Source organism: Halichoerus grypus, chromosome 8, assembly GCF_964656455.1.
Source record: "Halichoerus grypus chromosome 8, mHalGry1.hap1.1, whole genome shotgun sequence".
Taxonomy (NCBI): Eukaryota; Metazoa; Chordata; class Mammalia; order Carnivora; family Phocidae; genus Halichoerus; species Halichoerus grypus.
The window spans coordinates 2,350,048-2,372,273 of record NC_135719.1 but is presented as its reverse complement, the minus strand read 5'-3'; the positions used below and the strand labels follow the sequence as shown (position 1 = coordinate 2,372,273).

The 22,226-nt window shown below is 54.2% G+C and overlaps 1 protein-coding gene across 3 annotated transcripts in view; it reads right to left on the bottom strand.

Annotated features, from left to right (window-relative positions):
- IL16 (interleukin 16) overlaps nt 1–22,226 on the bottom strand; it is a 69,416-nt gene that overhangs the window by 4,897 nt on the left and 42,293 nt on the right. Inside the window, exons 6-15 of one of the 3 annotated variants that reach the window (XM_036108806.2) lie at nt 19,727–19,800; nt 18,974–19,190; nt 18,494–18,611; nt 16,357–16,489; nt 12,745–12,832; nt 9,874–10,352; nt 6,209–6,362; nt 3,378–4,470; nt 1,705–1,873; nt 51–152 (exon numbers count right to left, since the gene is read on the bottom strand). In XM_036108806.2, coding sequence (XP_035964699.2) covers nt 51–152; nt 1,705–1,873; nt 3,378–4,470; nt 6,209–6,362; nt 9,874–10,352; nt 12,745–12,832; nt 16,357–16,489; nt 18,494–18,611; nt 18,974–19,190; nt 19,727–19,800 — 2,627 coding nt within the window. Of the gene's footprint in view, nt 1–50; nt 153–1,704; nt 1,874–3,377; nt 4,471–5,276; nt 5,528–6,082; nt 6,187–6,208; nt 6,363–9,873; nt 10,353–12,744; nt 12,833–16,356; nt 16,490–18,493; nt 18,612–18,973; nt 19,191–19,726; nt 19,801–22,226 lie in introns of those variants that run through there. The other 2 variants (XM_036108807.2, XM_036108808.2) reach the window with 2 other exon arrangements.

The window sequence follows — 22,226 nt, the reverse complement described above, 5'->3', positions numbered from 1 at the left end:
CTCTGCTGGGGCCCTTGGCTCTCACACACCCCCAGCGCTGGGCCACTCACCGTGATCACCTTGTTCTCTAGGTCCGCTCCTCCTGCCAGGCTGAACCCAAGGCCAGCCCCTTCCTCCTTGTGCAAGACAGTGACGTGGATGCTGTCTAATTGCTGTGGAAGGAAACGCATATATTAAAAACATGCGCCACGCCAGCGTGAACAATCTAAGGAGCAACGTCAGGCTGACTCAATCTCCAAGCCCAGCGTGGCCACATGCCAAGTTCTATCCCTTCCTCAACCCTGTTCCGTCATCCAGACCAAGAGCGCTGTATTTTCTGGAGTCGCAGGTAGTTTAGGAGAGAAAAAGCATGTGTAAAGTAACAGGTGCCGCTCTTTTCCCCTCCTGCCCGCCCCGCTGGCACCCACACTGGTTCGGACAGGGCTGGAAGTCAGCTGGAAACCCAGCCCGTTGGGGAACACGGCTCTGCCATGTTCTGCAGAGAACCAGGGAGCCCATCTCCTGTGCAGAAGAACCCAGTGCTACCCGACGGTTCCCTTTCAACAAAGAGAGAAGCCAGATGCCCAGGTATCAGTTCAGGTTTTATCATCTTTAGAATATAATAATTGTAGCAGTCACCACGCAGACCAAATAAAATACACGTGAGGTCCATGTGGCTCTCGGGCCACCAATTTGTACCTTGGTGCTAGGGAATAACCTTACATCAAAGAATTCCCTTGCTCTGACCCCACGAGAGCTCCTGGCGTGCAGCTGACTCTGTGATCCCTTGACTGGGAGTCCCCAAGACCCAGGGGGATGAGGGGACCGCTCCACCCACCTCTACCCCAGCATTGGCCCAAATCTCCCCACTTTGACCCAAGTATCAGGTTACCTGCTCTTGCCCAGCAGAAAAACAAATGGCCCCCCAGTGACACCCTAGACAAGACAGCTCTTTGTTTTTGACACAACACTTTTGACCCTGTTATTCCGTGTGAATGAAGAGCTGGGGGATGATGGTCCCAGGGTCTGGGTGATGAGTGAATCGTAGCCCAGAGCGTCTTGTGTGGCTCAGGCTGAGCCAACACCCTTGACCTTGGGAATTTCAGCTATGATGACTCCTTAATGCTTTCACCCCAGTCTGGATGATTCTGGTGCAAAAAGCCATTGCAGATCCGGGACGACCCAGGAGGGGCAAGCCCTTGAGCTGGTGCTCATCTGAGCTGAGCTGACCTCAGCTCTGCCTGGCCACTTCCTCTCCTCACATCTTTGGGGTGTGCTCAGGAGCATATGGGAAGTGGGACTTTCACAATGACTTGAGTGAAATGGGGGGGGAGGGGCTTGCAAGCCCTGGGATCGATCACTTCTCCCTGTGCAGGGGAGGTCTCTGCAGTGAGAACTGGTAACCCATGGCTGCTTATAACAGCACGCTCCCGTGAAGCAAGCGTCTCCCTGGACACGCACGCCTGGCCAGCAGCCCGTGGGATGGAGACGTGGCACAGAACTTAGAGAAAGAAAACTCTTGAGCCCTACCTTTCTCACCTACAAAATGGTTGAAAAGATGCAATAAGCCAATGATTAAAAGCACTCAATAAGCTACCAAGCTTCCTTCGAGTGGCGGGTCTTACTGTGATCCAGTGACGCAATGTCCCTCTCCCACAGGCAGGACCCTGGGGGCCGCTTCTGCATCCCGACTGGCCACTGTAAGTGCTTACAAAGGAAGCCTACCTTTAACGTCGCTTCATCTAGAACCTTCACTTCCTCGATGAGCTTCTTTAATTCCTCGGAGCTCAGCAGGGAGATGACCGATTGGCCAGACTGAGGGGAGCTGTGGTCCCAGCTGTCAGCTTCCGTGGGCTCCCCGAGCCCCTCTGTGTACTCTCTCAGCTCTGAAAGGCTTTCATAGAGAAACAGCACACGGTACGAATCAGAATATTAATAAGAGCTCACGATCATTGCGTAATCACTCTGTTCCAGGCATGGGGCTGGGCACCGACGTGCGTTCTGTAATATGATGTAACAAATCTGAGTAGATGCCAGCATCCCTCCACCAAAGCCATCAGGACGTTGAGGCTTACAGAGGGTGAACCCTTGTCTCTGCTCACACGGCTGTGAAATGCCCAGATCCGGGATTCACGATCACAGATCATGGTGTGTCGGACTCCCGGTCAGGGTGTCCAAATGTCAGCACCTCACCCCAGAGTACAGCGGATGCTTTGGACAGTTGGCCCCAACACCGCAGTCGGATCATGGCCATGGCACCTCGCACACACTCACCTCTGCGCTCCTTCACGCCTGCCCTCAGCACCCGCATATCCCCCCATTATTAGCACCTAATAACCACAAATAGTGCCCACGCACCCAGCAACTGGCCTTCCTTTTCCTTTGGAACGTATTTTGATATCTGTAGCCAGCTTTTTTTCAGCTACGCCTCATACTTTGCAGGAAACTGTGGTTTCAATGAGAAGACATTTTTCCTCCCTCTGATGGGCAGACCTTTACTACCAGCAGGTGAAGAGATCCCGCGGCAGAGTACATTCTGATGGTGAGCCTCCCAGTTCCGACTGGAGAATAGCTTCTCAGCCAGAGAGAGCCAGCTCCTGGGAAACCTCAACTTTATGGGGCATCTCTACATCTGACGGGCTCCCAGGAGCTACCCATGGGTCGGTCTGGCTCTTGAGACCCTGCTCTAGATGTGTGTTCCAGGCTCAATCCTGTTCCCTCCCAGGCTGTCTGCTGGGGCTGGAACATGAAACATCAGGGTCAATGGGTCTCAAACCTTTGTCAGCAGTCTAAGAATAAGAAGTAAAGCTGGTAAATGCAGAGTTGTTCTAATTCAAGGCAGGATCTCATCCCCCAGTGGGAGCCCCGGGGAACTGGAGCCCCCCTCACCCAGTTTTTTGGAGCAGGTCCTGCGCACCTCCTAATCTCAGCGGAAGGGCAAACTGAGCATGAGGAGCCCGCTCGTGGTCAGGGAGTCAGCGCCGGAGCTAGGACTGGGTCCCAGACATCCTGACGCCCAGTCCAGGGGCCGGAAGCCACATACAGAATATGTGTGGATTCCTTCAGGGGGTGAGGAGGGGAGAGGGTCATCCTCTGCCGGCTCCAGTCTGAACTTCCTGAGCAGGAGCGGGACACGTCTGATGTGCATTCGCTTTCCAGACCTCCATGGGCCACGCACCAGGGACCACCAGCGCCTCCCCACCCCCAGACCACGGGTTGTGAAACTCCTCCTTCATACGGAGGGTGTAATGCACACGCCCACACCCAGGAAAGAACAGGTAGAACAATCCCTTAGGGTACCCGAGACGTTGTTTTAAATAAAGTTATGCACGGTTATGAAAGAAAGACGAGAGAGAACAGGAAGACAGGAAGCTGGAGGAGATCCTGGGCACACTCACTTGAGCGAGAAGCCTGTGTCCGAGGCAGGAGCTTCCGCAGAACTGTTCACAGCTGGGGCGTCCCCAGCTGATGACACGGGAGAACCCCCTTCCTTGGGGCTGCAGGGAGTCTGGCCCCAGGAGACGGAAGACGGAAGGCACAGCAGGGACTTCATGACCGCCGACGACACTTGGCTGCTGATGGAGTAGAGCTTGCTGGTCTTCTCATCCAGCGGCTTCATCTCCCAGGACTGGGTCCTGGACAGGGGGAAGCTCCGCGCCCGCTGACTCGGCATCTTGCCAACAGGGCCTCGGGGCTCCTCAGTCCGTGAGGACAACAGCCTCGAGAGAGGGTCGGGGTCAGGGAGGGGGCTTTTCTGGCTGGACTGCTGTCCTGGCAGAGGGGACCCCGACACACCTGGCTCACCGGTCTCGGAGGAGGTGGGCGAGCCCCGCGGCAGGTGCTCTTGCTCCGGTGGTTGCGGCTGGACGGTGGGGGCGGCCCCTCGGCCCGAGAGGCCAGCGACCTGTCCTCCCGCTTGTTCCCCGGGAGCCTGTGCTGCTTCCCCCCAGGAGGCCTGCAGGCTCAGTCTCTGCGCTCCTCTGTTGGGTGGCTGTGAGGAGCCAAAGGTCTCAAAGGAGCTGATCCTCTGTTGGATGGAGGAGGAGAAGGTCCGAGTGGGTGGCCCCGGGCGCTCCCGGGGCGTGGGGATCGGCTGGGCCGGGGAGGCCGCGTCAGGCAGCCGCCTCGGCTCCAGGGCACGCGTCCTCAAACTTTTCAAGCTTTGGCGAAACCAGGCTGGCTTGGGGGCCACGGGGGGACCCTTCTTCACGGTGCCACTGTCCACCGACTTGTAAGCTTTGGGAGCACCGCCCGTGGCATCCGGCTTGGGCGGCGTCCCGTCCGGGGGGCCCCGCACCCCGTCTTCTTCACCCAGACCGACGCTGGGTGGCAGAGGCAGGTGGCCGTGGTCCTCGCTCATGATGGGGCTAAACAGGTTTCTGATGCAGCCAGAAATTCTAACCCAGGGGTCTTCGGCGGGGATATCAAGGCTATAGTCCATCCGAGCCTGCCTCTTCAGGAGTGGGTGTTTGACTGGGGATGTTTGAATCCCTGGGGAGCAGAAACAAGGCCCAAGCTGAGCGTTACGCCCCTGTCCTGGTTTCAGAGCTAGATAGCAAGGAGCGTTCTGGGGGCGGAGACCAGCCCGTGTGCTGGGCCCTGGTTGGGGGGGCAGCTACCCCCCACCCCCACCCCCGGTACCATTCTCTGTACCACAGAACCAAGACTTAGCTTCTGTGCATTTTAGAGCTGGAAGGGTCTGCAGAGAATTTGTGGGCCAGTCTCTGGTATTTCACAACTGAGAAATCCAACATCCACACGGGTAAGGGATCACCTGCTGGCACAGCGAGGGCGAGACCCCACATCTCCTGATTCTTAGCGTCCTTTCCACCACACTAGAGCAAACTGCTCATAAGTCATTGCAAATTTAAAAGCCAAAGTAATTTTCGTACCTTTTAAAACTTGTAAGCCAAAGGTCCCAGATGGGTGGCCATTTTTGCTTTCAACCACCCATCTCATTAAAAAGCACTGTCAAAGTGCATGCCTTCAGACGGGGCGCACCCCCGCTCACCTCGGTTCTTAACCCCCTCTCACTGCTCAGCATCTTACATATCTGTGCACCCCCTCTAGAAAGGTGGGGAGACTCTCTTACCCAGAGACAGAGCGAGGCCGGCCCCCGAGCCCCCGCAGTAAAGACGCCAAGTGGACATGGACCCTCCCGTGGCCCCCCCGGTCTGATCTTGCCCTCCCGTGGCCCCCCCGGTCTGATCTTGCCCTGGTGAAGAGTACGTTGCTCTGGATTTGTGCTCTGGGGGATGCCTGATACCCGGAAGCAGCCCAGCATGAGGAGGACTGACCCCTGCTGTCCCCCGTCTCTGTGCGGGGCCTCCAGGGAAGCAAACCGTGAGAGCGTTAAGCCTCCAAGGTATTGGAGATGCTCTGCACAATCCGGAAGAGCTGCGTGGTTATTATGCATTCCGGGGCTTTGCCGGGGGCCCCAGGCCTCTCAGCCCGGTTCTGCATTTATCCGTTGCTCTGTTGCAAGGGGCTGTCCTAAAGCTCCGTAGTCAGAGGTCCTGCCGGCCAGCCCTTGGCACACGGGGTGAGGCACTCTTGCGAGCAGAGCACCGGGCTATTCTCTGCTGTGTTCCTCAATTGGGGTGACTAAGGGAAGGGAGAGTGGAGGAGGGGAGCCCACCGCTGTGGGGCACCTGCTCAGGGCGAGATGGGTCAGATGTTTCCACTCACAGCGCCCCCCCCCCCAACCCTCTGGGAGCCGCACATGCACTTTTCATGGAGCGTTTCTCCAACAGGCATATGGTGGGTAGCCACTGCTGCTGGGGCGCTCCTTCATGGCCCGACCTGGTTTGCCCCTCTCTCTGTCCCTGTCCCTCCTTCCCTCCAGCACCTGGCCCGGAGCCTCAGGAAGCCGGCATTCGCCAGCCTCATGGACACAGCGCCCGCCCGCGAATGCGATGCTGCGTCCTCAGCCTGGGACACGCTGGACGCCGCGTGCTGGAGTGCCGTCCCCCTCCATCCTCCCGCCGACTGCCCGGACCGAGCCCCTCCACGGCATCGCCGGTCCGACCACGGGGTCCCCAGCCTGGCAGAGCCCCCCCATCCTGCCGCCCGGGCACCTCGGGGCTCCTGCCTGCTCACCAACCTGCACAGCCCTCGTCGGGCACAGCCCTCCGTCCTCAGCGCAAACCCACATCCTTGCCTCGTTCCTGGACCTTAACCCAGAAGGTCCTTCCTTCCTGCCTTCGGGAAGCCCGAGCTGAAAGCCTACCTGGGCTGCCTCCTCTCCTCCCGGGCTCGGCCTCCGAGCAGGGTGGCGTCGGCGGGCCCACCGCAGGCCCCGGGGAACAGGCAAGGGCGCGGGGGGCTCTCCCCGCTGTGTCTTCCTGCAGCAGCGGTGAGGGTGGCAGCCGCTCTCCAGCTTCCTGTGGTGTAAACAGGAAGCGAGGCCACATGAAAACGGTGGCCTCCAGCCGTGAGAGGCCAGCGCACGCGGGCTGGCACTGGAGAGCCCGCGCCCAGCTGCTCCCATGACGGGCTCCCCGGCGGCTCTGCACACGGGGGCCCCTTCCTCCCCGGCGCTGCCCCCGCGGCTTCCAGGGAGCCCGCGTCCTGCACACACCCCCTCCTTGCCGAGCGTCAAGGCCCTGGGTCCCGTGTGACAGGGACACGAAGCTTGGGGTGCGGAGGGCGGCTGCCTCCAGGTGAAGCCCTGCCCCGGGGAGGGGGAGAGCTGGCACCTGGCCTTCGCAAACCTAAGGTGAGAACACTCGGAGGCGAGTGCGGGCCAGTCCCTTCCCGCACGGCTCTCCATCACAAGCATGCCACAAGGATGCCAGGCCCTTGGGACCTGCACCTCGGCTGCCCTCTGCCGCACCTGCCGTGGCCTGGGCAGTCCCTGGCCGGCGTGTTCTCCCCACGGAACCTGGATGCGGTCTCAGGCTCCTTCATGACACAGCCTTGGAAGGAGCCGGACCGGCCCCCAAGCGCCCATCTCCTACTGGCCTGGAGTTTGCATCCGGCAGCACCAACGAGATGCCACCGGGGCTCCCGAGGAAGCAGAGGGGTGAACGAGGCTTCCTAGAGAGATGCTTTTTGTCTGGTTCTTGAGCAAAGAGTACGAATTTCCCAGGCAAAGAAGCAGAAAGGAGAGCTCCGGAGAGCGGGACACGGAGAGAGGGACAAGCATGACGCCGGCCCAGGCAAGAAGGAGAAGAGAAGTGTCATCACAGGGACGCTTCCATGTTGGCCCATCTGCAGGAGCAATGCCTGGCGACGCTGTGGTGGCCTCCGTGTTCTTTCATTCCACAGGCAGGTGGAATGACGGGCTGCCTGTTTCACAAGGCTGCAGGCTTCCTCCCCAGAGGAAGGAAAGAAGGGCGAATAAATGCGTCACTTGGGACTAAAACAGAAATGGCAGACGTCCGTGGCCCGAGATGAACATCTACGTTGGCAAAAAACATTCTCTGACAGAGAGCTACAGAAGCTAGAAATGTGTTCACAGAGCCTTGTCCCCCACCCCAAGGTCCCCGTTGGAGACCTGAGCGCGGGGAGAGCCTTTGGAAATACAGGGACACCACGCAACTCAGGAACCACTGGGCTCCTTGAACTAGTCCTTTGAAGCAGCAAGGCTTGGCCATGGCCTTCGGAGCTTGAAATACTAGGCCGGTGGCGTCTGAGACCCTCATCACGCAGAAAAGTGACACGTGGCTGGAATTCAGCTCTGCTCATCTGGGAGCTCCGTAGGGTGACATTTGTCTACACCCGTGGATCGCTGACCCTCTCACAGGCTGACACTTCGTACCACCCACAGTAGTCAAAGCCACTTTGCCTCTTGGAACAGACACGAATGTGTTTTGTTGTTTCGTTAATGAACTGATATTATACCCTCTTTGTGGGAGGGTGTTTTTTTTTTCTTAACTAGCCCCTGAAATAAATCCAAGTTTACTCAAATTTCTCTGAAAGCTACTTTGAGCTGCTTCCCCAGCACAGTGCTCTGTGAGCGAGGGAGAGAGGGGAAAGGAGGAAAGACAGACCCGTGGGCTTACGGGGCAGTCAGGGTTTCCAGCCCAAGTGATGGTCTGAGCTGATTTCCTCAAAGGGAGAGAACTGGTCTTTTGTTGAAGGAAATATCCTGAGGGTCATTTTGGTTGTTCAAGTGACGTCCCCAGGAGTCACAGGATGGGAAGGATTTGGGGGTTGTCCCAGAGAGAAAAGGCTGCAGGGGGGCTGGGAGAGAAGGAGGACAAGAGGGAGGGACGGGGCCAAGGAGAGACACATCCAGTGAGAAATCCCCAGAAATGGTCGAGGAGCCTTGAGGAGTGGGGTCCAGCCTTGCTTCCTGGTTTCGTCCTTTCTCTGGGACCCCCAATCCCAGGAGAAGTAGGTCTTGCAGCTTGTGCTGCTGAGAGGGGCCCGCTGGCCACCTGGGACCGGGTGGAGGGACAGAGAAGGGGCCGCGGTGGAGGCCAGACATCGGACCCCAGCCCAGGGAAGGCTGCTCGGAGGAAGTGCCCACGTCCAAGCCCCCCGCCGGCCCTTCCTGCAGAAACCCCGCTTCTCCCTCCAGCCGGCCGCCCGTCTATGGCCCAGCCTAGCCAGGGACCCCCAGGGCATCACCGGGAAGCCCTGTGGCCAGCAGACCTCCCCTGGCAAAGCCCCTCCTCCTTTCCCGAGTGTCCAGGAGCAAAGCGAAAAGCCTGGCTTCTCCGCCCGCCTGTTCCTCGCTTGCCCTTCCGGACCCACAGGGGAAGGCCGCATTGGCTTAAAGCAGGAGGCGGGGGAGGGGACCCACAGCGACGAGCTCATCAGGCCAGCCGCTAAGCAGCCACATCCGCGCTCTGGGCAGGACCCGCTTCCTTGTCACCAGCTGCCTCCCCTCCCGCCACTTCCCCCTCCCACTCACTGCCTTCCTCCCCCCACCTCCCCACCCCACCACTCTGGCCTTCTTCCCCTCCTGCTTGGTCAAGCCCGACGCCAGGCCGTTGGGGGGAGGTCCCGAGGGCCCCACTGCCACCTGCGTGGCCACGGCAGCTGCTGGGGTCCGGGCTGAGAAAGGCGGTGGAGCCTGGCGGTCAAGCCACTGGCGGAGGGAGCTGGAGCTCGGGGACCCTTTGTGACCAGCCCCTCGCCCCCGGGGGAGGAGGCGGGGTAGGGCCGAACTGGGGCAGCGGCCACGTGGCGCTCCACACAGGGCCTGGGCATAAAGATGCCCAAGCTGCAGCCGCTGCCTGGCCGTCGGTGGGCCTTCCTCTAAGGGGGTGGCACGGGCGGCAGGGGAAGGAAGCCGAGGTCTTTCATGGATGTGCTGGAAGACTAATCACAGCCACGATTATCGGCTTAGGTGGTTCCACGAAATGAGCAGGGAGCCTCCAAACAGCCCCAGCTAGCAGGAGGGGAAACTGAGGCTCAGAGAAGTTGAGATTCCCCCCAAGCTCCACCTAGAAGGAAGTGGGAGTTGGGCAAGAGGAATTGGGAAAGACACGGAAGCCAAGGTCTCACCATCCCATGGACTAACTCACTTCCGAAAGCGGGTAACCAGCCCCTCGAGGAAGCCCCCCTGCCCGCCCCTTGCGGAATGGCCTTCCGGGAGCTTTGCTGGGGCCCATCAGGGCCAGCCTGAAGAATGACCCCCGTGAAAGCAGCCGAAAACCCCAGTGTATTTTAGAAGGGAGCCCAGAAGCCACACAGCGAGAATGGGGCTTCGGTTTGGGACCCGCCAAGCTTCCAGTCTTGGCACGTCGGCTCTAAGCTCGAGCTGAGCCTCTTCCCCCTGAAGGAGCAGGAGACCCCTTCCTTCCCCACGGCTAAGGCTCCTGCTCGTGCTCAAGAACAACTGTGCACACGATAAAAAACAAACAAACAAACAACAACAGAAGCACGATTCCTGGCTCTGGAGCTCAGGAGAACATTGAACGTGTCAGACAGCTCTCTTACCTGGCCCCACGTGGGTGAGGTGTGCCCAGAAGGGCATAGGGGGTCCTCTCTCTCTTCCAGACTCTTCTGAGGGTCACTGTCACTTTTAAAGTATTTTCTGGGTGGAGGCTTGGGCTTGGAGGCTGTGGGCTTTCTCACCAAAATCTCGAAGGATTTCTTCAGCTTCAGGGGCGGGTGGCTGTCCCGCGTCCCAGGGAGGGGTGGGCTCTCCTGGGGTGGCCCGGAAGGAGCCGTGGGAAGCGTCCCCTGCTCCTGCCCCAGGGACAGGCTGGGGCTGTGGGTGGGGACTTCCAGGTCAGAAGACTGCTGCCTGCAGCCGCTACTGGGACTCCCCCCGGGGGACGCGGACATGTAGCTGCTGTCGCTGCTAGAGCGGATCATGACCTTCTGAGCCCTGCGATGCGGGGGTGCTGAGTTCTTCTCTCTCTCCTTCTCCAAGGTCGGCCGCCCATGCCAGCTACTCTCCAACCTTTTGACACCTGTCATGGAAGCATAGGGGGCCCCCCCACAGCTGAGCTTGGAGGGGACACACACCCTTGGCCACCGTGCTCCCCATGGCTCGTGGCTGCACGCTGCACCCCAGACTGTCTGCTTCTCATCTGAGGTCCCTTGGGGTTTGGAGCCCGGCAGTCTTGGGTTTGTCCTGGGCAAGCTGTACAACTTTCGCTTGGGAAAATCACTCAGCTTTTCTGAGTCTCCATGTGATGGAGATGCGGATGCTTCCCCAACTTGCTCATCAAGGAAGGGCTTGCTGTCCCACCCGTGGGGAGCACTGGTGGCAGGTGCCTCCCCAGGACTGCCTACAGGGAGCTGCCTCATGCACGGGGGCTGATGGAGATGAGGGGCCTATAAAGGAGGGGCCATTCCTGCCAACCGGACTGCTTAGCTGCCCAACTCCAGGGGCGAGGGCTGAAGCTGTGCATCAGCTCACCTCTCCCTCTACCCAGCCTCTGGTCCCCTCCCCTCCACAGGCTCCAATCCCTGGGACTTTTCCACGGTAACATCCTGCCAAACACTGTCTCAGAGTTGACTTCCAGGGGAACCCAGCCAGCAACACCCCATTTTCTCATGTTAAATGGGGATGGGGCGACTGGGTGGCTCAGTCGGTTAAGCATCTGCCTTCGGCTCAAGTCATGATCCCAGGATCTTGGGATCGAGCCCCACGTCAGGCTCCCCGCTCGGTGGGGAACCTGCTTCTCCCTCTCCCTCTGCCTGCTGCTCTGCCTACTTGTGCTCTCTCTCTCTCTCTGTCAAATAAATAAATAAAATCTTTTAAAAATAAAAAAATAAAAAAAATAAATGGGGATAATAATTGCAGGGCTACTGGGCTTGTTTCAGGGCTCAGTATGAAAGAGAGAAAACGCCTGTGAATGTGTGTAGAGCCCTGTACCAAGAGGCTACCATTTCTTCCAGCTGAGGGTGAATCGAGACCCCCCCAAACCACAGTTTCTTAGCCAGAGCCCCCTTTCTCTTCCCTCCCATCCAGCCTTTCTTCCTGGGTCATCCCCCCAACACACCCATTCTCAGCACCTGGGGCCATCCACACAACCCTGAGAGGCCATTTCCTCTAGTGGAAACAGTTCCAGGTGTTGCTTTCCTAGAATCAGTGCTCACAGGAGTGGGAACAGGCTGAGTCCCAGCCTCTTGCTCAAATTCCCGCTCATTCTGGAAGGCCAGGAAGAGAATCCTTAACCTTAGGAGAAAACCAAGATCAGCCAAGCTCACAGTTCAAATCCTCTTTAAAGAAAAAAAAAAAATGCTTTTGCTTTATCCTGGCCATAAAATAATGCATCCTCATTAGAAAAAAACTCAGCCACAAAAAGGAAGAAATGAAAGTGAAAATTCACCTGCAGGCCTATCAGCTGGAGATAACCACTGTCGAAATTTTTGTGAGTTTCTCTGTTACATTTTCCTGAGCATAAATGCATGGTGAGTGGGCAGAGATGGTAGAACATGGCTGAAATTCCTTTCTCTGAACATTTGCAGGCAGTTTGGCCTCCTTGTCAATATTTGCACGTTGTTCTGTCATATGCTCCATGATGACGTGGCCAATGCCCAGCGGCTGAGCACTGAGCAGTTAACGCCAGGCACCAGAGTCAGCTAACCCGGTCCCCGTCCAAATGCTCTGTGCACTACATAGAGTGACTATGGGTAAGAGAGCCTCTCAGGGCCCCACCTTTTCCTTAGAAATGTGCATAAAGGGGCTCCTGCGTGGCTCACTCAGTTGAGTTGAGCATCCAACTCTTGATTTTTGGCTCGGGTCATGATCTCACGGTGGTGAGAGCAGCCCTGCTCGGGGCTCTGAGCTCAGGGAGGAGTCTGCCTGTTCCTTTCTCTCCCCCTCTGCCCCTCCCCCTCTCTAAAATAAATAAATTAATTTTTAAAAAAGAAATGTGCATAAGAATTATATGTGAAGATCTGGTAAAATAATGCATGAATTAGCCCAGCTGTCTGACCTTAGAAGACCTTAAATAAAAGTTAGATATGGTATTATTAGATATTAGTTCTAAAGGGTCTATTATAATTATCTTGGGGTTGAAACCTCAAATGCGTAGGGAGGCACCTGTGCAAATGGCAACCTGGTCTAACAGGGGACGGTGAGGACTCCTGGCACATGGCGAGCCGGGAGAGTGCCTGCCCGTTGAAAAAAATTCAAAATCAGATGCTTCTGTCATCCTGTGCCTCCCGAACAAAGCGAAAATGTGAGCCAAGCTTAGCTGGTGGGCTGCTAGCTTTCAACTTTTGTCCACGTTTATCGTGCTTGTCCATGATCACTCTTATGTCCCTGAGGTCGAAGGCGAGTTAATGGCTAAACCCTAAGCTGTCTAAGAAGGCAAAGATATCCAAGTCAGAGCTCACCGTCTCCCTTACCTTCCAGACTCCACTGATGCTTCTCCTTTCCAAACTTGACGTTCTCCACAGCCTGAGCCACAGCTTCTTTGAGTTGCAGTTCAGACACCTAGGAAATACGAGTCACCTGCTCATGTAAAACAGCAGAAATGCCTTGCATTGGGCTTTGTCATCATTATGATCATCATCGACATCACTGTCCTCACCATGATCACCATGATCACCATCCCCAAAATCATCACCATCATCACCATCCCCATCATCATTTTACTGTCACAGGTCACTAATCACTTTAGATTAATAGTTAAGAGTATGACTCTTGGAACCAAACAGACTTATGTTCAAGTCCTAGTTCCTCCGCTTTCTAATTGTGTACTCTTAGAAAGTTACTTAACCTGCTGATGTTAAGTCAATTTCTTCTTCTGTACAATAACAATAATACAACCTATTTCCCAGTGAGGTCAGAGGGTTTTTAAAAAATAAGCCATTTGACACCAAAAGTACAGGCAACAACAATAAAAATAGATGAATTTGACTATGTCAAAATTAAGATCTGTTCATCAAAGGACACAATCAAACAAGTGAAAAGCAACTCATGGAATGGGAGAAAATATTCATATATCTTATAAAGGATTATGATCCAGAATATATAAAGAACCCCTATAATTCAACAACAACAACAAAAACCAAACAGCCCAATTAAAAAATGGGCAAAGGACTTGAATAGACTTTTCTCCAAAGAAGACGTACAAATGGCTGGTGAGTTCGAAATCACTCCTCATTGGGGAAATGCAAATCAAAACCACAATGAGGTCCCGCCTCACACCTATAACATGACTGCTATCAAAGAAAAACAGGAAACAATAGGTGTTGATAAGGATGTGAGTGCCGCTGCTATAGAAACCAGTATGGCAGTTCCTCAAAAAATTGAAAATAGAATCATCATATGGTCCAGCAATTTCACTTCTGCACACATACCCAAAGACGATGAAAGCAAGGACTCAAGTAGATATGTGCACACCCACGTTCATAGCAGCGTTATCCACAATAGCCAAAAGCGTCCACTGACAGCTAAGCGGATAAACAGACCATGGTACACACACACAGTGAGATATGCAGCCGTAACGGGGAAGGAAAGGCTGACACCTGCAACCACGTGGATGAAACCTGAAGACATTTTGCTAAGTGAAACAATTCAGTCACAAAAGGACAAGTACCGTACGATTCCACTTATATGAAGTACATAAGGTCGTCAGAACCACAGAGGCAGAAAGTAGAATGCTGGTTTCCAGGGGCTGGAAGGATGGGGAAACGGCAAGCTGTTTAGTGGACACAGAGTTTCAGCTTTACAAGACGAAAAGACATCTGGAGATGGATGGCGGTGCTGGGGCACAAGGAGGAGAATGTCCTTCATGCCACCAAACTGTACACTTAAGACGGTGAAGATGGTGAATTTATGTTGGATGTATTTTACCACAATAATAATAATAATAATAATAATAATAAATCATTTAAAGCACTGGGCACAATACCTAGCAAACAGTAAACTCTCAGTGCAGGGAGTTAGTATCAGCAGCAGTCCTGCCAGGTCAAGACCACTCCCCCATTCCAGGGTTGAGGAACGAGAGGCTCTGAGAGGTTAGATGGATGTCCCAGGTGTCACCGAGAAGGAGGAGCAGAGCTGGACAGGACCAGGCATTCCGCGTGCGTGCGCACTGGACTCCCCTGTCTACAGTGCCTTTGCCCCACGCCCTGGCTGTCCTTTCAAGACCTGGCTCCGTCTTCTGGGCCACTGGGACCCTGACTCCCTCACCCCCATGGCCCTCACCCCTCATGGCCTCTCTGTGTGCGTGCCCCACCCCTCCAGCCAGAACCAAGGGCCACAAGGCCAGGGGCCCCAGCCTTGGTCCCACACCCAACTCTTACTCCCCTGCCCTCTCCCCACGGTGCCCAGGGCAGCAAGAGACACTGAGGCTGCTTTCTTTTCTTCTGTCTCCAGAGGTTTAGACAAATTACTTGTCTGCCTTCGTAGGAAGTTTGCTTTTCTCTAGAGTGCTCATCCTTAGTGCTCACAGCGGAAGAGAGCTGGGTCTGAATCCCACTACACAAGGTGCATGTGGATCTGGCTTGTGAGTCCATCTCTGTCCTGTTTCCGTGGGGAGTTTGGAGTCTGTTAGTGAAGAGCACAGGCTTTAAAGCTTAGCTTCTTCACATACCAGCTCCACCACAAACCAAGTTCCTCTTTCCCTTCTAAGCCTTGGTTTCCTCCTCTGTGACTTGGAAGGGAGAATCACACTGACCTCAGATGGTTTTTCAACAACTAAACGCAATTTCCTATGTCACGTCTTTCAGCAAAGATGCCTGGCACGTACAAGGATTGCATAAATAGTGATGGTGAGTATCACCAGGTTCCCCAAAGGAACCTCACCAATGCCCACGGCCCCAGCTCCCGAGACTCACTCCAAACTGGACCCCACACACCAGCCATTATCAGCCCTGAATCTAACCGCCTACGGACACACCACAGGCACCTCAATCTCTTTATGCCCCACGTGAGACCATTTCCTCCCTCCCAAGTCCCCCCTCCTCCTTCTCTTCTCTATCCTGCTGGTGCTGCTTCTGACCCAAAAACACCCCAGTCATCTGAGACCACCCATGCCCCAGGCTCATCAGCCAACAGTATGACCAGTTCTTCCTGAGTTGTCCCCGTGCCCCCTTCTCCATCCTCTTCTCACATCCACTGTGCAGTTTAGGTCCTCGTCATCTGTTTCCTTCCTCTTCCAGACTCCAGGCTGCACCCACCCCACCCTGTCCTCCACCCTGTCCTCCACCGCACCATCAGTGGTTAAAAAATAAAATCTGAACATATTCCATCTACAGCCACAGTCCTCTCCTAGCTCCTCACCCCCACAGAATACGACGTGAACTCTGAGCACCCCATGGAAGCCCACTATAGGGTCGCTCCAATGTCATGCCCACCTGGATCCTTGGCCTCTCCACCCAGTACCCACATGCCAGCCCCCCGAGAACAAGCCACTCTCCTATGACAGGTCCCTTCGTGACTCTACAAATGAAGTTTGTGTCCCCACTTCATGGAATGACCTTCCTCAAATTCTTTGCCTGGAACAAGCTAACTTCTGGTATTTCTTGCTTGATCCAACCTTCCTTTCTGTAGCTCTCTATTTGCAGAATACTTATCACTCCATATTGCAATTATTTCTGTGTCCGTGTCTCTAGCAAGACCGTGAGCTTCCGAGGCAGGACTGTGTGGAAGGGCTTGTTCAGCTCTATCTGCTCAGGGCTGGACAATCACATAACGGGTCCCCACTAGATGCACGGATGAGTTGACTGATTCATGGCATCTCTAGCAGGGGTGCTGAGTCTATATTTTCCTGCCCTCGAGCTTGTAACCCAGCTGCAAGAGCTCCCCTAAGCTCATGCCAATTGTCTCTGGTGTCTAGGAGTTTGCCAGTGGACCCCTGCTGCAGACACGTGTTATTACACTCGGAACAGGGTCTTGGAAATTCAAGTCCAAACCCAACCAGCATCACCTGCTCTCATCTATGTCTTGTTCGAAGCTGAGTCCTGAAAGAGTGAGCCTGGGTGGAAGAAGATGCCCTGGTGGCGTGTTACCTGTGGGTCTGGATGACGACTGACCATGATGGGGACCGGCCCAGGACTGCAGTGACTCAGGATCGTGTAGACTTCGTTGAGCGTCATGCAGCGCACGGGGGAGTCATTGATTTCCACGATCTCATCACCGAACCTGTGAAGGCATACACAGGAAGCCGTCAGCAAGCTAACCAACGTGGCTTTCAGACGCTCCCTTCCCAGAAGTCCCACTCCTGGCAGGGCTGTTCGATGAGACCTAAAAATTACACCAATAAGTAGAGTTCCTTTGCCATCCGACTGACCCTCAGAGGAGGACAGACCAAAGCATTGCCCTGCTCACCCCCTCACTGCGCAGCCACAGTTGGGGGGATGTTTCATACCCAGGGTGGGACAACGTGAACAAAGTTTAGTCTGTAATCTTCCTCCTCCTTTTCTCCTGTTAAACTATGCCTAATCGAGATTGAGGGTGTAGGTGAACCAATTTAAGCGATTAACCAATTAACCATGATTTAACCAATCACAACCGTCGGGCTTCAGCGTTCCCATCTGTAGAATGGTTAGGAGGGAAGATGGACACTTTGTGTGCTAAGAGGTAAAGAAGAAATAACTGGACTGGGGAGCAGCTGAAGTCCTTGCAAAAAGAAGTAAGGAGAGAAGGTATGGAGCGCATTCTTATTGTAAGACGGGAAGTGAGTTATGGAAAATTCAGATTTGTTCTGTTACGTAACCAGAAAAAAAAAAGTGAGGTAGAAAAGAGGGATGCTTCCATACACAGAGGATGGTGCAATCCAACCCCCTTGTCTCACAGATGGGGAAACTGAGGCATAGAGGGTGAAATAATCTCCTCAATAAGACCTAGCTTAGAGTAAAAAAAGCTTTTTCAGGAAGAGGCCAAACAGTAAGTATTTTAGGCTTGGCAGGCCACACTATCTCTGTCACAACCACCCAACCCTGATGCTGTAGCATGAAAACAGCAGCCACAATGCGTCAACCAATGAGTGTGGCTGTGTTTCAATAAAACTTTATTAAAAAAAAAAAACAAGCAGGTGGTGGGCCGCAGTTTGCTGAGCACCAGCCTGGCTGATCATCGGCATGGCAGGGATTGGAACACAGGCGTCCTGGGACTGATGTCACTGTCCCCCACACTGCAGTCTAGGCCACAGCCATATAGCCCCACATGCCAAGGAAAGCAGAGGCGTCCAGAACAATCCCGACCCAGCTGCAGGTCTGGGAGGGAGGACTCTCTGTCCGAAGGGATTAGGGCTAAGGCCGATGCTGGGACTCTCATTATGTCCCAAGCGAAAACAGCAGCTCAGCAAATCAGCCGTCACTGCCCTGCTCATGACAAAGGCAAATCCATCTCTAACTCAAAGCACCATCAAGACACTGTCCTGAGCATGGCTTGCCCTTGCATACACTGCAATTGTAGGAAGGAAAACCTTGAAAAATATGGCAAAACTCTCCTGATGTAGCAAAACCCAAACCCAGGGAGAGAAGGTATGGGAGAGAAGATACGTGAGCTGGAAGTATTACAACAAGTTAGACTGGGATAAATGTTACCAAACCCAACTCACTTACTGGAAAGAAAATTTAGATTCGGGGCTCCTCTTAGAAGTTCTTTGTAGCAAAATAAGTCTGCAATGCCTGCCAATATTTTGTTCCTGCCATCAAGAAACTGAGTTAATACTACTGATTGGCTTGGTAAGCTTCTTTTTCCATTCAGGGCACATAGGCAAACCTCACCGGAGCTCCTACGGATGTCACTATAAATTCCGTATTAGTTAAATCGGAATTAAAGTGTGGTCACCTCATGTTTTCTGTTTCGGACTGGAATTCCCTGAGATGCGGCCTCTTGCACTGGGACGTGCACACAGGTCCCTGAGGATCTTACTAAGATGCAGATTCCACTCCAGGAGGTCTGCTGAGAAGCCCTAGATTCTGCATTTCTAACAAACTCCCAACTGATTTCGATGACAGTGGTCCAGGGACCACAGTCTGAAGAGCAAGGCTCTGAGCCACGCTTGGGTCATTCTGAATATCTCGTCTCCAGATGAATCTCCTGGCCTTCTAAGGAATTCCTTCCCTCTGCTGTAAATCAGGGTGTTTTTGTTTTGTTTTGTTTTGTTTTGTTTTCCCGACAACAGAAATGAGGACATACCGGAGCCGTCCATCCAAATGTGCCACAGATCCGGGAGACAGCGTGTGGACGAAAATGCCAGAGATGCACTGGAAGTAGGGCACGCTGCACAGGCCGATCCCCAGACCCACGCCAGCCTCTGCCAGGGAGAGCGGGAGAGAGCACGGGGGGCTTGTGACTGAGCTTCGGAGGACCTCAGTTCTCCGGCCACAGGTAAGAGCGCAGGTGCCCGAGGGGGCACCTCCTCAGTGCGCAGTGTTATGGGTGAGACTGGGGCCTGCCTTGCTTGGGCCTATTGTACCCGCTGCACCACAACACCTGGACTGAAGGTGCGTGGAGCGTCCTGGGCTTCTGCAGACAAACAGAGGAGCGGCCACAACTTCTTGCAGACGCCACCCCGCCCTGTCCTTGGACTGCCTCCCGATGAGGAAAGTCTCGGGGACCCCTCGGGGGTGGGAGGCCCAGGCAGGGGGCGGCAGAGGAGGGGCGCTGTCACCCTACCTTTCTGCAGAGAGACCTCCACCATGACCCTGTAGTTGGGCTTGGCCGCGCTGGAGGGGGGCGCGGGGCTGCCCAGGCCGAAGGAGCTGCAGTCTTTGGTGGTACAAGTGCTGGAGCTCAGGGAGCGGCTCAGCGGGGCAGACAGGTGGCTGCTCAGGGAGTGGGGCGCCGTCAGGCGGGTTCTCACCGTGAGGGTCAGGAGCCCTTTTTTGGCTTGCTGAAAGGAAGAGATCGTGTGCTGTAGCGCTCAGCAGCTGCGTGTGCCCACATGCATGCGTCTGTATGTGCGTGCATGCATGCGTGCCCACCCGTGTGCACGCGTGTGCGTGTGGTATAATCAACATACACCTGCATGTCTCTGCACAGATGACACATGACGTATATTAACACATATGCATGTGTGCACACATGTGCTGGATGGATGGAGTCTCGAACTGATTACACGGAGACTTAAAAGCCTCTTCTCGTGGTTGCCTTACAAACTTCAAACAGATCTGGAAATTTGTCAACATAAATACGTTGAGCGTTTTAAAACAGTTCTACAAATCTTAAATAGTGGAAACACCCCTGATTACACTCGTATTTTCTGAGCCAGGTCTTTTTTATAACACTGTGCCCAGACCCGCACCAGCGGGGCGCCCCACGTCAAGGATCCCACAGTTTCAATTTGCAGGTTTGAGTGAAGGAGGGTCGTGCTTGGTTCCTTTGCCCGAAGCCCCGGAGTCTGGCAATGTACTGATAACAAGCAGTCACCTTGAACTTCTGCAAAGCATCCTGATGTGTGAGTCCAGCCATCGATTCACCGTTGAGTTCCAGAATTTCATCCCCTGTCAGGAAAGCAGAGAGGAGTGAGGCCCGGTGAGGGGCGTCCACACACACAGCCCAGGAGAAGACTTCCCAGCCTGGGGCTCTCCCCCTGGGGGGCAGGTGGGCAGCAGTGACCGGCCTTCCGAGGCCCTTCCTCTCTTTTGGGGGCAGATCCAGGGTCCTCGGCTGGCACACAAGGCCCGGCCTGACCTGTCCTGCCCACCTTGGGTTCAGCCCCTGCCTTCCTGCCTCCCTGACCCTCAGGCCACGTGTTCCCAGGGCTCATTCCCAGATGCCTTTCCCACAGCGTGTCTGCGTGCAGAGCTTGCTGCCCCGTGTTTCGTCACCACAGTGCACTGCTCCCACCTTCTTGGCCCGCCTCTCTCAGCCCCTGATGCCTTTATTTCCCGCATCCTCCACTAACTGTCACAGCACGGCCCGTGGGTGCTGACCCATGACTCCGGACTTTTTACTGCAAGCCATTCCCTCCCAGATATGCCTAATAGACTCATTTTTTCTGTATCCGGAAATCCATTTTTACAGGGACGGAAAACCCATGTCTCCCCTGCACTAAATGTATTCAACACACAAAGAAGGAGCACTCTCTCTGCATCCAGCGCCGCGCTGGGCATTTCAGATGCAAGGACAGATCCCCACACAGACTCTGGCCTGGTTGTTCGCAGGTGAGTCTGCTGCCCCCTCACTCTGGGCCCAGTGCAGATCACCCGCCCCTTCTCTCTGGTTGTTTGAAAGATGCTTTTGCCTTTGTCTTTGGTGGTCTGAAGACCCACCGTGATGTCCTAGGGTGCTTCCTCACACGGAAGTTTCATGCCTTAAAATGATTTTGGAAAATTCCTAGCCACTGTTTAGTCTCCCCTCTTCCACGCTGCCCTTCCTTTCTAGAACTCGTCTTCCCTTCGGTCCTGCTCACCCTCCATGTTTCTCTGACGCTCACCCTGTTCTCCATCGCTCTGTGCAGCCCGCTGGACCATGTCCAGCTCCCCGATTCTCCTTCCAGCGGTGTTTCATCTGCGGTTTGAGCTGGCCACTGAGCTTCTTATTTCGATGACTTGCCTTTTGCTCCCTACAAGATTTTTTTTCACCGTGTTCTGTTCTTTTTTGGTTGTTCCTATTCCCTCTTTTACCTTTTCAAAGATCTCTTTAAACATAGCAATTCTAAAAAATACAAAGATACGAATGCAAAAGGGATACATGCACCTCTATGTTTATTCACATCATTATCTACAACAGCCAAATTATGGAACCCGCCCAGATGTCCATGGACTGATGGATGGATAAAGAAGAGGTGGTGTATATATACACAATGGAATATTACTCAGCTATAAGAAGAATGAAATCCTGCCATTTGCAACAACACGAATGGAGCTAGAGAGTATGATGCTAAGTGAAATAAGTCAGTCCGAGAACGAAAATACCATATGATTTCACTCATATGTGAAATTTAGGAAACAAAATAAACAAATAAGGAGAAAAAGAGACGAACCAAGAAACAGACTCTTAACTGTAGAGAGTACACTGCTGGTCACCAACGGGGAAGTGGGTGGGAGATAGGGGAGACAGGTGATGGGGATGAAGGAGTGATGAAGGAGTGAGGAGCACCCAGTGAAGCATGGAAGTGTTGAATCACTCTATCATACACCTGAAACTAATGCAACACTTTATGTTAACTGGAATTAAAATTTAAAAAGAAATTAAAAATGCATAACCAAAAATAGTAATTCTACAGTGTCTTTTAGATTGTTCTGTGATCTTGGGTTTTTGTGGGCTAATCCTCCTGTCTGTTATTCCCACTGATGCTCACTAATAAGGGATGTTTCCCCACTTCCTGTGGGGTCTTTGTGTCAAACTCCTTTTTCTGGGGCCGATTTTTCTCGGGGATTCCCGAAAACCCCAAGCTGCTGGGCAGGAGCATTTCCTTTATCTCCAGGGGCCAGCCCAAGGCTTCACTGCTTCAGGACTAGTGTTGAGGTTAGGGTCTCAGCTTGGGGCGTCCTGTAGTCAGTAGGGATATGAATGTGCCCAGGACACACATACATGATACTGGCTTGGGTCTTCCTTTGCCTGTGGGGAGACGTCTTTTCCCCACACCCAAGAACCATGGGCAAAGTGAGGTTTCCCCACTGCTTCCCTGGGGCTCGATGGCTTCTCATAGGGCAGCTTCATGCAGGTTCTCAGAGGTTCCCAGGGACCCAAATCTGCATCTCCTGTCCATGTGGGCAGCTAAATCCTGGTCCTATGGGCACCAGCTCCACGGGCCCCTACATCATCAACTCCTAAGTCTGCCATACTTCAATTCAAAGTTTAGATGAGCTACTTTATCCAACACATCTATGTGTCGAAAATAAAGGGTGTAAGTGAGCTGGACACAGGATTCAAATCAGCGTCATCTGTGAAGCTGCCAGAATTAGACCCAAACTGAAAGAAC